The sequence below is a fragment of the Corvus hawaiiensis genome, chromosome 9, assembly GCF_020740725.1.
Source record: "Corvus hawaiiensis isolate bCorHaw1 chromosome 9, bCorHaw1.pri.cur, whole genome shotgun sequence".
NCBI lineage: Eukaryota > Metazoa > Chordata > Aves > Passeriformes > Corvidae > Corvus > Corvus hawaiiensis.
Window position 1 is genome coordinate 26025731 of NC_063221.1, and position 14930 is coordinate 26040660.

At 41.1% G+C, this 14930-nt stretch overlaps 1 protein-coding gene across 9 annotated transcripts in view; it reads right to left on the reverse strand.

The window, feature by feature from the left end:
• LOC125330262 (BEN domain-containing protein 5) overlaps positions 1 to 14930 on the reverse strand; it is an 888500-nt gene that overhangs the window by 312986 nt on the left and 560584 nt on the right. For 7 of the 9 annotated variants that reach the window (XM_048313223.1, XM_048313224.1, XM_048313227.1 and 4 more), the window contains one exon: positions 13567 to 13765. The exons of the other annotated variants lie outside the window; for them this stretch is intronic. In XM_048313223.1, coding sequence (XP_048169180.1) covers positions 13605 to 13765 — 161 coding nt within the window. In that variant the 3' untranslated portion in view covers positions 13567 to 13604. Of the gene's footprint in view, positions 1 to 13566; positions 13766 to 14930 lie in introns of those variants that run through there. 9 annotated transcript variants of the gene reach the window in all.

The window sequence follows — 14930 nt, forward strand, 5'->3', positions numbered from 1 at the left end:
GATTAAAAGCTGCTCCTAAGAAATCCTCTTTACATTGCCCAGCTATGCAAACAGCCCATACTAGGACATGTCACCACAGAAACTTCCTCTCAAGGCCACCTCGCACTCACTGTATCTGCCCTGAGCCTGAGCAATAGTTCTGCTACTGTGCAGAGGGCAGATTCCTTCCCCGTAGGCTTGGTTTGTGACCCATTGGAAAGGTTCCTGTTGCCTGTAATAGGAATTTGGAGCTGCTCTGCACCACATCCCACGCCGAGGGCTGGTCAGGGCGATGGCGGAACCGCTGAGAACATGCAGAGATCAGTGCATGCAACAAGATCCTCAGATAGGGGTTCAGGATTCAATTATGCCTTTGGAATGTGATGCAAAGAGTTAAAAAACAAAAGATGCACCCTCCTGTCAGGTTTTCATTGCCCAAGGACCTGTGAACCAGCACAGGTATGTGATTCTGTGTATTCCCACAAACAGAGCTAATTTGGGGCTTTTCTGGTTTCGAGTGAAACAATGGGAAATGAGGAAAAAACCCCCACTTTTTGCCAGTGGAAACCCTGCAACACAATTCACTCTAAACCTTGGCATCCAGCTCAGCCACAGCAGCAGTCAGAATCCTGTTCTGGCCATGTGGGAGCCACAGTGACACCTTTTGTGCACTTCCACAGCAAAACCCTGGGGTAGTTTGTACTTCTTTTGCTTACGGAGAGAGGGTTTAGGTTTGCAGCCGCTGTAGACCAGTTGCTCTCACACACAAACACAAAGCTATGATTTGCTTAGCTGCAGCAATTTAACTGAAAATTTGAACCTCTGTCATCAAAAGATTATCCTATCTGGCGCTAAATGCTCTTCTCAGCCTTTGTACACAACTGGTATAGTCTTACCCTGTACCCAAAAACAAAAAAACAAAAGGTAATTTGCCCAGTTTTGGTGGGGTTTTGTTTTTTTTTTTTTTAAAGTTAGGAAGCTTCCAGCTGAGCTTCCTCCCTGGCCTGGGGGCAGGAGGGCGGCTGCAGAGGATGGACAGGTAAACCCGTGTGCAAATCCCAAAGGGGCAGCTTCTGTGGGAACATGTATGGTGTGTGGGATCCCGGAGAAGTGAAGCAAGGGAAGGCAGTGCTGAGGCAGCAGGGGGAATTAGACTAATCCCGGCTACCAGGGAGGTGCCGTGTTACACAGCCGGATGCAAAGCTCAGCGATCGCTTTCTCAGGAATGTGCTCCCTGTATGTAACTCGGTTACCGAGGAGATTTCACTCCACATTATTGCTTAAGCTCACAATCACTCCATGCTTCGAGATTAATCTGCACAATAAACACAACAACAAGTAGAATTGGGGGCATCAGGGAGCAACATGGACATTTGGGGAGGGCTTTTTCAGAGATACTGTGCATGCAGCTCAAGAGTTAGAAAGTTCAAAATGCATCTTGCCACGAGTCCTCAAGGTAAGTGCCACTGAAACAGCAAATACAGATGAGTGTGGCATTACATACTATCAGCTCAACTGAGCTACTCATCTTTAATAAATACATAAAGAAAAACAATGATGAAGCTCAGTCTGGTATTGCAACAGTGTCCAGGAGAAGTGCAGGTACAGTACCCAAAGAAATCAGATCCATCAAAATATCAGTGGCTAGAATATCCAGGCTTCACTGTTTGAAGTTACCCAAGAACCTTGAAAAGTCAGTTCCCATTACATTTATCTTCCAGAAGGCTTTCCAGATCCCAGCCTCAAGTTTGCACTGACATTCCCCATTTTATAAAAGCCTTTGGATGGCTTCCTGATAAAGAGCATACAGTGTTACTTCACTTTCAGAGCAGAGGACTTGGGATTGTGTCATCAGTGCTCATTTCGGACTAAAGGCATGATGCTGAACAAGTCACCAGCTCCCTGTTTCTGAGAACTATCAGTCATTTAGTGGAAGGAAAACTACCTGCCCCACTGGGAAAATATGAGGCTTCAATAAATGTTTACAAAGAGTTTTAGAATGGGTACAAATCTATATAAAAGCAAAGGCATTTTTCATTTATGCACTGGTTAAGGACAGACCCGAGAGAGACAAACTAATGGCACCATACTGGGAGGTAATATCAGTATGATGTGGCAACAGACAAATATCAGATGGGAAGTAGAGATCCCTCCAGATGACTTTCAGAAGCGGAATAATGGAGGTGAGATTAAGTTTGACAGCAAGTTCCTACAGTGATAGGAAGTCTGGTATACATTAACTCAAAGGAAGGATAACAACCTCAGCAGAGCCATTGATTGCAGCTGAATTATGAGCCCTCAGCATGACAAAGCCATGAAGATATTTCTAGAGAAAGGCATTTCTGGAAAGATAATGTCTCTGTAAAATGTACTGTTACCACCCAAGATAAAACTCAGCACAAAAGCATCACTGATGGAGAAAGATCAGACAAGTGCAGGAGACACAGAGCAGGATAACAGCAGATGAATTGGTGAGTGTATCTCCCAAGAAAAATTTAAAAGACAGGTCAGCCTAGCAAAGGTAAAGTGGATATGATCTCACATAAACTCTTCAAAGACAGGAAAAAAAGCTGCTCAAACTTGGCAGCAACATTTGCTCAAGAACAAATAAATAGACTGCTGCTCATGAATAAATTCAAACTGGAAGCTGGGTGGGGGGAAACAAAATAATCAAGTCCTGGAGAACAATGTTCTCACTTTATCTGCCATTGTGTAGAGAAAGCAAAACTGGAACAGATGAACCTGTGGAACATTGGGACTTCAACAGCACAGGACCAGTAACTTCAATCCCATGTTACCAGTCCAGCAGCAGGTCCAGACACTTCCAGTGCTACAGAATGATGGAACAGGTATTCTTGGAGGACTTTCCAAAATGAGCAAGAAGACCTTACATCTTATAAATGCTTCCTTTCGTAGCAGACTGTAATGTTTACTTTAACTCACCCGAAATATCATCATCTCACTCCTCCACTAGCCCAAGCCTTCCAAATTAAACTGAACTATCTGACATATTCATGCAGTTTGATTTGACCTGCAGCAAGGCAATCCAGGCTGCAGCTGGAATGATTATTTCACTGTTTATTCCCTCTTTCAAGAAAAACCACATATATATGATGATGTATGAATTCCTGACTTGATAAGGTGCTCTTTTTAACACATCCTTCTCTGGGTTTCAGTGTAATAACACACCCAGTATCCATAATGCTCATGACACCACTCACATTTTCTATCATCATCTTTAATACAGAAAATTCATTTGTATCCTTCTACAGGCAAAATAATGTCAGATGAATTTAGGCAAACAAGAGATTGTCACATAGCTTCCAGCACTGGGAGACAGCGAGGGATTAGCAACAACAGGACTTCCTATCCTGTGCTCAGGCTCCACTAACCAGTGCCGAGGGATTCACGGCTCTGCAAGGATGTAGGTCATGCCAAAGGGGACACACACAGTCCTGCAGGAGCCTGCAGGCAATTAAAAGTGGTGATGCAGCTGAGCATCACCACAGGCAGTAAAAAGGGACTTCCCCTGAGACTGGAAATCGCAGGCAGGAACGATCTATTCATCTTCCATGTCCCTGACAAGAAGGGATGACTTGGTTATAAAGCCTTTAAAATGCAATGAGTCACTTCTCAAAAGAGGTCACCGGTTACTGAAATTTTGCTGAAGTATTTAATACAGAGAAAACCCTTGAATAACAAATATGAATTCCTTTAATCATACCATATCTGATTCTTCCAGTAATTACATTTGGGGTACCTGACAGTGCAAGTAGGTGATTCTCACATGCAGAGCAGAGGCAATACTGGCCAATAAAGCATCCCTCTGTTAAAAAACTCCACTAAAGTTTGTTTCCCAGACCAGAAATGGGTTTATTACTCAGCAATAAAAGATCCCAAAATTCTGCAGAATTGCCTGTATATTCCTTGCTCAAGGAAGAGAAGGTGCCATGCCTGAGGTGTGGGCGAGAGGGGCTGCTCACAAAGTACCACGCACCCTGGGTGCATTTACCACACTCTGCAGCCTGATCAGCTGCTGCAGCTGAGCTGCCCTCGGGAGCAGAGCCAGTGGGGCTCTCTGCATCTCAGCACAGGTCAGGCATTGATGAGAAGCAGATTTCTCACACACGAAGGATGAAAATCCAGCAACATCTTGCACCACAGAGGTGAAACCTCTCAGGTACAGGTTCTACCTGAGCTCCAGAACAGGAAATCGGATCAGTCAGGTAAACAAGGAGACCTCGAGAGCAACTTCTGCACCACCCATAACCCTGCAAAACATCACCAAGGCCTTGCCCAGAGTGTTTAATAATCCTGCAGCACTGGGGTAAGGGCATCAACTGGTTTCTACCCGTGGTATTACAACATGCACTTAAATTGCTCTGATCTTACTCCTCCCATCAAGTCACTAGCTAGTTAAAACCTACACAACCCCTCCCAAAGCAGGTGGGAAAGGGCCACCTTCCACCAGCCCCAGAGAGGGAGGAAGCCCAGACTAGGCAGAACTTTGCCAGTTTTTTTTTCTTGAGGTCATCAGATGAGAGTCATCATTTTAACTAGATCAGCTCAGCAATGCTGTCCTGTCCATTCTTTGAAAGCTGGACAAACCAGCATGTGAGCTTTAAATTGGCAGAGATACTAATTTCAAATCAATAGGAAGCCCAAAAATATCAATAGGCATTTAGGAGTGAAACATTAATTACTTTTCAAAGGGTGCAGTACACAAATTTCCTGGTGCATTTACAGATAGAAGTAAGTCAATAACATGATTTCATAACACTTATAAATGACTAAGTTAATTAACAGGGAATCTTCAGAGAGACGATGAAGGAAATTTAGAAGAACCTTGTCTGGCACTATTCAAAATTCTCAAAGGAAGGAAGCGACTTCTTAGAAGAGATTAATTGTAAGTTTTTTTACTTTACCTTGATAGAATATCTGTTTACATATTTAAGCTGGTTTTGACCTTCAAAATTCTGGCAAAGAACAATTTTCATTAAACCATCTCAGTGGAGAAACTTGGCAGTTCCTCATCTTATCTGTGAGGTCAAGAGAGGATATTAATCATTTAGCAGGAATGGTCAAACAAAATGTGTGTAAGTCCTACCCAAAGCAACCTTTAATTTATCACAGCAGACACAGCAAGGGCTGATGCACAGCAAGCTCTTCTGTCAGGTCTGATGCCTTCATAGGATTTGGTTGGAGGCTCCAGAGTGAAGTAATTCCACAAAAGTTGAAGTCTCTCCCTAAGGATATCCTACCCAGTTCTGAGAATGTATCACAGCATAATGGTGATATCTCTTCACCATCCTTTGGCAATTCAAAGGCATCCTCAACCAAGGAAACTCTGCAAGCATCTGGAAGATACATTCCACAGGAGTAAAATGGCTCTGGCTTCCCTTTCTTCTAAGTTTTATTACTTCAGTGTCCTATTTTCTGTGAAACTCTGTTCACCTGCTGCCCTTCACAGCCCGGTTGGACTCCATCACCCACCTGCCTGGCCCAGCTGTGAGTACAGGAATAAGCAGCTGGAAAAGCAGCAAGAACGTGCTCTGTCTCCTCACTGGCATGTGAGTGGTGCAGAGTCAAAGAGGAAAGTGTAGTAGAGATAAACACTGATTTGAAGAACAATATTTCCAGGACAGAGCTATACGTAGTAATAGCGTAAAAAGGGAAATACACTGGGACACCGAGTGGTTAAGAATCAAATAATATCAGGGGTTTTTTCCAGAAAATTAAGGTTGGCCCACAAAATGAAATTACTACTGTATATCACATTCTAATACAAAGTGATATGTGTCCTAAACCACCAGATCGTATCACATTAACTAAACCAAACACTTCTATAGAAAGTATTTCCACAAAATTAAAATGCGTTTGGGTAGACATAAAGGAAAAGTATTACAAAAATGAGTTAGTCATGACCTAGAAAATCTGTGGTGGTAGGAGCATGAAGGCACTCAGTCTATTGAGGTGTTCATGAGCTGCAGAAATACTGGGGGAAGATATTAAGACAGGCAAATCAAGAACCAGAAATAAGAAGTGAAGCCAGAAAAACTCACTGAGAAGTAAGGCACAAGTCAAGCAGTAAGGGTAGCGCTAAGCACTGGAATAAACTACTCAAGGAAAAGATGGATTTCACACTTTGATGGATTTTCAAGAATGCTTGATATTCTGAACAGCATTGCTGTGGTCCAGCCAAGGTTTCTCTTCAAGGGAGCAGCTGAACTAAGTTTTGTGATGTGTTCTGCAGGGAGCCACACCAGCTCATGTAATGGCCCAGCAGCTGCCACAGCCTGCACAGCTTTAGGCACAGCTAAAAACGTCCTTACCAAGAACCACACTTAGATCATAGAACTGGAAATGGCTCTTTCTTCCCCAGTTCACCAGGTGACTGTTTTCACACAGCAGCTGGGAAAAGGAAGTAACAGAGGGCAGATTAAAGCCATAGATCAGAATAAATCTGTCAAAGTGCCCAGTGCTTTCTGCCACTCACCTGAGCACTGCCATTAGGTGGGAAACTTCCAGGCCACTGACCCTCTGCAAAAGCAGGGGAACTTCTGAGAAATGAATGTTTTTAAGAGATAGTGCTGAAAGATTTACTTATTCCATCTTACCACTTCAAGACCTTCACATAAGAGTGAAATTTTCTTTGCTACCGTCTAGGCATTGGCAGTGCAAGAAAAAAACCCAAGAAAATGCTGCTGTGTGAAGTCCCTGAATGGCAAAGTCTGCCTTACGGTGACAGCAGCACTACCAGATCTCCCAAGGAAATGCTCTGGTTCTGTGTCAGTCACCCCCAGGAATAACAAGCAGGTATTTCACTTCAGAGCCCTGCTGACAACCTGCAAGGCAGGAATCATGAAACGCTCCCGTCTCATCCCTCTGAGGCAGACACAGAGGACAGACTCCCATTTGCAGAAGGAACAGCACTGAGAAAGGAAGACCAGGAAAACAGGCAGGGCTGGGCACCATCAGGAACATTATCAAGTTGTGGATTTACATGGCACAGACAGATTTACACTGAAAACTGGCACATCACATCTGTACACATACAGCTGTGTACGTGCACCAGAGAGAGGTCCTTGGCTGCAGAAGAAAATGCTGATTTTGCTACTTGTTAAAGGTTAGATTCTGGGAACATTAAGAGTGATTGGACTTTTTTAATTAATAAAATTTCTCACTGATTGAAACCTTAAATGCCAGTTAAAACTTCTTGGGATTTTGCTGTTCAGCTACTGACTTCACCTAACCTGCACATACTCTGTGGGAAAGGGGAAAAGGCCTATGTGACCCCTCCACAACCTCTTCCTTGGCTTCCTGCACCATCAGACTTAGGATACTCCTCCACATTAGGCTGGATGAGTGAATCTCAGCTACTTTGTAAGTTCAGGAAAGCCACAGAGTGGAAGTTTCACATATTCACCAGTGTGGCAATAAACAACCTTTGTTGGATGAGCTGCATTAGGGGACAATACCTAAAAAGAAGCCAACCCTCGAGGCTGTCCTTCCCAAGGGTGGCTCCTTGCATTGTCCTCCAAAGCAGAGATGATCCTACAACAGCACCTTCAGCCTTGTTTAACCCCAAATTCCACACGCTTGATTGCTTATTCCTGTAAGGATCTACAGCAAAAAGCAGAAATGGGTCCTGGAAGATGAAAGTGCCCTTGCAAACGCAAAGAAACCAACGAGTGTCAAAGAATTTTAATATAAAGTGCAGGGAAAAAAAAGCAAAATCCTACTTTACAGAGTTTTAGTTTTTCATAAGCTAAGACTCTTAATGAAATGAAAACACAGAACATTAACTTGGAAGCAATGCTTTGACCCATCCACCTCCCATCCTACACATTTTGAGAATTATTCTCTAAAGATACTTCCATAAATCCTGCAGAGGCCTCTGTAAGGAAAGGTAAAACCATAGTTCATCTGGCTCACAAATCCAAAATGTCCAAATGGACTATTTTCAAGCATCAGTGGCTTAATACCCCAACTTAAACATGGAGAAAGACATCTCCCAGAACACTGATACCCGGTTAATGCAAGAAAAACGGGAAACACGTGAAAGTACATTTTTTTTTAACTAAACTACAATTCAGTAAGATTTACATAAACATTTGGGCAGACATTAAAGATATATTTGAGTATGAAAGAATGTGAAATTCCCACGGAAGCTTTTTCATCTGAGTCTCCTGCAGAAGGGGCTGGTACCAGTGTGATATGGCACTATCAAGGCACATTCCCTCTGCTGCTGTCCCAGGACATCGCTCACCAAAGGGTGTTCGCAGCCAATTCTGATAATCAGCCTGTCCCGTGAAACCTGCACCCCTCTCCACTCCAAAAGCATGAAAGCTCATGCCAACTATAAAGGATACACAAGCACCAACACACATCATTTCTTATCTTCTATTTCGCAGAACTTTCAGCAATTATTACACTACAGTAAAAGCTAAGTCACCCCCAGCCTACCCCTCTCTTGGGTTGTTCAGGAAATTTTCTGCAACTCTTTAATTTCAAATCACCAAAGACCAAAATTCAGCATGACAGTAGGTAGCCTGATGCAATAAACATATATATCCATAAAGACTTTAGTTCCATTAAGGCTTTACTACCAATAAACAAGGAACATAAAGTTGATATTCTGCTAAATGTGGAGGAAACAATTTCCTTTGTAGGAAGAAGTTTTCTAGCCAGAAGGCAGCACAGAAAAAAATCCTTCAGGCTCAGCTTCTTCCTCCCCTCCCAGACTCACTTTCACCTTTGTTCTGATCCAGCCATAATACAACTTCATCTGATGCCATAAGTGAGGTATTTTCCTCTTTATAGTAAACAAATGATCTCACAGCCACAGGACCATGATTTCACTGCAGGACAAGGGGGCATCTGACGCACGGAATGGAAGTTATTGTTCAAACATAAACAGGAGAAATAATTGTAAAACAAATGAACAACCACATAAATTAATTCCTTTTTGAATCACTGTTCCTGTTTTCCAAGTCCAAATGATTCTCTTTTCCTGTTTAGGAACCCTGAGGGGATGAAAAAATATCCAAGATGGTGAAATTAAAAATTAGCTATTGAGCATGAAACATGCAATGACTGCACTTCATAACACTTTTATTGCCTCGGTGTTGTATGAATCACTTCAGAGTTCCACACTGAGTTCCACTGTTATGATGAAAAAAATGACACCAATAAAGTCTGAGCAATTGATGTTATGACTTCATCAATCCGAGACTAAAGGCACACACAGAATCACAAATATTTCCAAGAGTATGGAGAAAGCTGCCACCTCATTCTGAGGAAGCACAAGTTGTGTCTGTCTCTTTCACAAGACTGGTTATTCTCATGTCAAAAAGATGGAATATTGAAATAATCCTTAGTACAGCTCCATGTGACACAACCTTGCTTTCCCTTTCTGAAACCAGCCAGATTTGGTGTTCTGAAGAGCTATGAACACAGCTAATACACAGTGAAGCTACAGCTAATACACAATGTTCCCAGCTCACACAATTCTCACTCCTCTGAGGGTCTGCATCAAGATTGTATCATTTTAACAATGACCTCCACTTAGCTTTAATTTTTTAACAGTCTATAGATTCTGGAAGTAGGAAGTAGAATTATCTTCACAATTTCACTAAATCCCAAAAAATTCAATTTATTGCTACTTAAAACTTTCCAGAGGACAATAATCTCTGCTTAAGACAACAAAGCGGCATCACAGTAATCTCTCAGATACAGCATCAAAGGTAGGGTGCAAAGAAGTGACCTCCTGCAAATGCACCTGCTTTTGACAGCCAACAACAGCTAACCAACGCAACCTTGAATTCCTACTTAGAGTTCAACTTTGACATAACTATTTTACTATTTTAAAAAAACCCTCCCATCTCTATAAAGCATCAGGAAATCCAAATCTGTTCTGGAACAGCAGAAACTAACACTCTTTCCCCCTCTCTAATAAATACAAGCTTTCTTTTTTGAATTGAGTGGCCAGACTTCCTGATTCAGGTATTAAAGTCCTTGGTAGGATTCTTTCCTTTAACACAACAGCTCACATCCCTTACAAAATCACTGACAGAAAATAAAGCCCTTTTTGTTAACACTAATCTTGCTTCCTTGCAAGTGTGCCAGAGGCACTTTAATATGGATCAGATCATGAATATCACAAATTACGGCAGCAATGTGTGGCAACAGAAGATCAGATTATTCATATAACAGTAATACCTCCTTCCTGCTTTGATTAAAAAAAGAGTAAACAGTCACTTCCTCTTAAATCTGTGTCTTTCTGATCCTTAGAAATCCAGGTTTACAGTATGAGGTAATTGCACAGCACAGACCTTAGAATGACGAACGAGGGGTATTACAGGGTGTAATAAAACCTACTTCATTTTCTGTCAAAACTCTCTCCTGTTTCTCATGAGGTACATGTATGAAGTTACCCTAGAGTAGGAAGAAGTTAGTAGGGACTATTTTCTATAAAGTTTCCTATGGGAGATTCACAGCAGATGCAATATGAACAAAGCAAACTATGTACAGGCAGGCACGATTATGGAAGAATTAATGTACCAACAAGAACAGCCCTGGCCATAAATGCAGTGTAGGAAAATGAAATGAAACTCACAGTTAATTTATACATCAGTATTGCAACGCAGAAAAGCACACCCCATTAAAGTTCCTATTTTTCTTGGGCATTGCTGGAACACGTAACTGCAGCCTATTTCCCTCCTTCAAACATTGGGAAGCAATTGTACAACCTTGATACCGGCTCATGGGGAGGGAAATGAGTAATGACCAAATAGAAGTATAAAATGTTATTCGCACTCCCATTACCCTCCGCAGAGCCCCCAGCACGCTGCCACATAACCACAATGTGCAAAAATGGCTTATTCTTAGCAAAAACTTATTTCCAGTATCCAAAGATTTAATTCAAGTTGTAATATAATAAAGAGGTATTCTGCCTTTAATATGTCCTATTCCTTTAACGTGACTCAACAAAGTTTCAAGTGACACATTAAATGCCACTTGTCCAGTCCAATGGACACATTTCTTAGCCCCCATTGACACTACATTTCAAAGGGAACTGAACTTTTTTGTGCCACCGAAATGCCCGTATTGAACTCAAATAGAAACTAACCTGAGCTGATGAAATCTCCAGGAAAAAACTTATTGAAGCCTTCCAAGATACCTTGCCCAAGGACAACATTTAAATTATTCAGCAAAATGCAGTATTAACATCTGATGGGACGAGCATGTCAAGGAGCCTTACAAAGGTGATGCTGGTTTTGCAGAAAGAATTAACACCTCTGATTTTTGGGACCAGGCTGGAGTCCTAACTCTAATTAAATTCTAATCTGCTTTTTCCAGGTTTCATAAAATGCTGTCTCAAATAGGCTTATCTTCTAAGTAGTACAGCGTGATCTTCTCATTAAAGAATCTGTTACAATGGAAACACATTAGTACTAAAGCCATAAAAGACTGAGGAAACTATGGACATTCTCCCCAAAATAGTGGGTTGCCTCAGTATCACTTAAAAAGAACCCCCTGTACATTCACAAGCCTGCTTGAGAAGTGGGAACTTGCTGTTTAAATGTTTCTTCAGTGTTGTCTCTATTTTGTTCTTTTTAATTAATAAAAGGATACATGCATTGACATTTTAAACACTGATTTGCTATTTAGCATCCCAAATTGGGAAGCATAAACATTTATGCACTTCATTAAACACTACCTAAGAACACTTTTGATATTAGCAGGAGACAAGGGAGGCTGTTCAAAGAAACTTCAGGGCACACATAAGACACTGATAAAAGACGCTCCTGCTCCTTCCCTCCCTCACCAGGAAAGCTTGGGCTCCATCCTATGGGAAGCAGCTGTTGTGAAATGGACCCTGGAAATCACTGGGATCTGACACACCTGTGCAATCACAAATGCAGGGTTAAGGGAAGGGACAGGAATGTGGTGAAAGTGGGTGTTCCTGTTTGGCAGTGCAGCATTAGGCTGGTGCAAGGCAACTGTGAAAGTGGACTTTAGAAAGCATAAAGAAAACACACCCTGAGTTAAGATATTATTTACATACAGGTGACGTACAGGAAGAAACAACCCGGTGTTTTTCTCATCTCTTCCAAGAGAGGCATGGCAGTTCTAGCACACTTCCTCCTCCCCCCTCCTCTTTTTCTTCACCCACCCCAGCCCTTTAAAGAATTATGGAACCATTTAGGTTAGAAAATACCTTTAAGATCATCAAGTCCAGCCATTCACCCAGCACTGCCAATTCCACCACTAAACCACATCCCCAAGTGCCACATCTACACATCATTTAAATACTTCCAGGCATGGCGAGTCCACCCCAGCTGCCTGTTCCTTTCCAAACTATCTACATTTACAGGACACTGAAAGAGGCTTCATGTCAGGGTGAACCAGTGCTACAGGATGGTCAGAAGAAATAGGATGTCTTTCAAAGCTACAGGAAACAGAATTGCAGTGGTAGAAAAGAAACAAATCCTGACACTCAGGGACAGGCAGCCTGAAAGGCAGATAATGGCATCTGTGAGCATAGAATAAATGGAAGGTTAATCAAGATCACTAATATAACAAACGCTCAAAATTCATCAACCCAGACCTCAAGTTATCTCTAAATCCTTCATGAAGAGAGACTTCAGGTTATTTTGTTTCACTTACAGACAATAAGGTATCGTTCAGATGACGAATTACTTCTAAAAACTTTGCATCGCAAGTCTAACTTCAATGTAGAAAATTATTTTTATTTGTAATTAAAATTTGTGCTAAAAGTGTCCATTGTTAAATTATGGACCCAGACAAAATGGTACTAAATTTTCTACTGTACATAATCTTGCCATAGCATGGCAATTTTAAAATTGTTTGAAAATACAAATACACTAAAAAGATAGTATTTCAAGAACAATAGTATGGACACACTGAAGAGCTTTGTACCACAACCAGAAATCTGAAGTGTCTTGGTCCCTGAAAAAGAACTGCTTTTAGATTTATTTATTAAAATGAATTATGATGATTTTACAAATTACAGCTTTGGGTTCTTTGTTGTTTATTGGTTGGTTTGTTTTTTTTTTAAACTGTGATGGTAAGAATGATCTACCTACAAGATAATTGAAAAAGAAACGTTCTTTGTGTATTTTTGATCAAATATATTGTTAGAGATCAAAACAAAGATTTATAAAAACAAACAATTGAAACTTCAGAAAAAACACTTTGTAAAATACAATAAAACCCTTTTCAATAGCAAAGTGGATTTTGTACAGTTCTTCCTTCTAAGCAGATGTTTTACTGCAGCTCAGATCCACTAACTCCAGTAAAACTCAACGTAGGGCAAATGTGTCGGTGTCCGCAGAATCACAACCTATGTACAGCCGCAGGTACCAAACTGCAACTCGCTGGAGAAACCTTGGAAACTTCAGTTTTCATTGTGAGTGAACTTACAATATATCTTACATTAGTTAAAAGCAGTTTACACCATGACAGAGCTGCTCAAAAAACGCATCAGTTATAGGAAGAGAGCAACGCTTCAAGTCAGCTTCTCCCATCAGCAAAAATGCCACACAAATCAAAAAACAACACTTAGGTAAAACACTAAGACTTTATTAAAAATCCAAAATTTATTGCAAATTGTACTTTGCAATTTCCCTCCTTTCTTCATTTTTACATGATTTATTGATATCCATGATTTTTTCACAGATGTACTTGTTGACTTTGGAGAGTCTCTGTGCAATTTCAGTTTCATCCACAGTTTCTTGTGCTATTCTATCATACAAACATTCTGGGGAGAGAAAAGAAGGAAAGAGTCATTAGGATATTTTTAGAAAACAATATAGCCCTGAGTTGGGCTAACTACTCAAGAGACAGCAGTGAGTAAGCACTGTGTATATTTGTTGCAAGACAAGAGCAGTTTTCTTTGATTCACCGGCTATCTTGTTAAAGTCAAGATTTGTCACCAGGCTTGAATCAGTGGCATGACCAACTTCCAGTTATGCTGTGACTACATTAATAGGCTTCCCATACAGAAACAAGGCTAAACCCAACCTTTTACAGTGCCAGTCTTGCCTGCCTGACTCCTGCATTTGTCTGAATCTCCACAGCAGGTTTAGTCTCTTCCCAGGTGAACTGTCTCACCAGAGCTGTGTGCACAGTCACTCCCACCTGCACCCCTTCCGGAGGGTATGGAAATGATAATGCTTAGGAAGAGAAGCAGTAACCAGCAGGAGAACACTTTAACCCATTTATTTCATTTTTTACATCTCTTCCACATTCATTAATGTCCGTGTCTTTATCAGCTGCCCTGTCCCTGGGCATATTTCACTTTTACTAGCGGATTATTCAGGACAATAGCCATCTCCTTGCATGTTTGAACAATAAATACACTTTGTGAAATACACGTTATCTGGAATACAAAAAGCAAGTGATAGCACTGCAAAAGCCATGTGGGCAGTGAAAACTGAGATAATTTTTCTTCCCAGATGGGTAGTTGGTGCCAGAATCCTGCAGAGGTCACTGAAATCTGAAGTGGTGCAACACACACAACTCCTTAGTGACAAGAGGTTTGGGGTTTTTTGGTTTTCATGAACAGACCGATGTATTTTGTTGTGTAGCCTTCCCAGACTGGTTAAACAAACTCTGTTCTGCTCTGCCTAGTGATCTATTCCATTAGCTGTTTATTGCTTCACATACAGAAAGCCATAGAGATTATTGCTTAATTAACATGGTTTACAACATTTCTAATGCACCATATTAAAAAGTTATGAAAATTAAGTACTATGCATGCTTTGTAGTTCATTTGGAAACCTCTGAGAAGTTTTATAAAAGGTTATTTTGCATTAACAAGGTTTATAACAGTGCACATCCATCATACTTCTTATCATTTCTTTATTACATACTACACAGTGGGGATTTTAAAGAAGCTATAGAGATATCAGACACATTAAGAG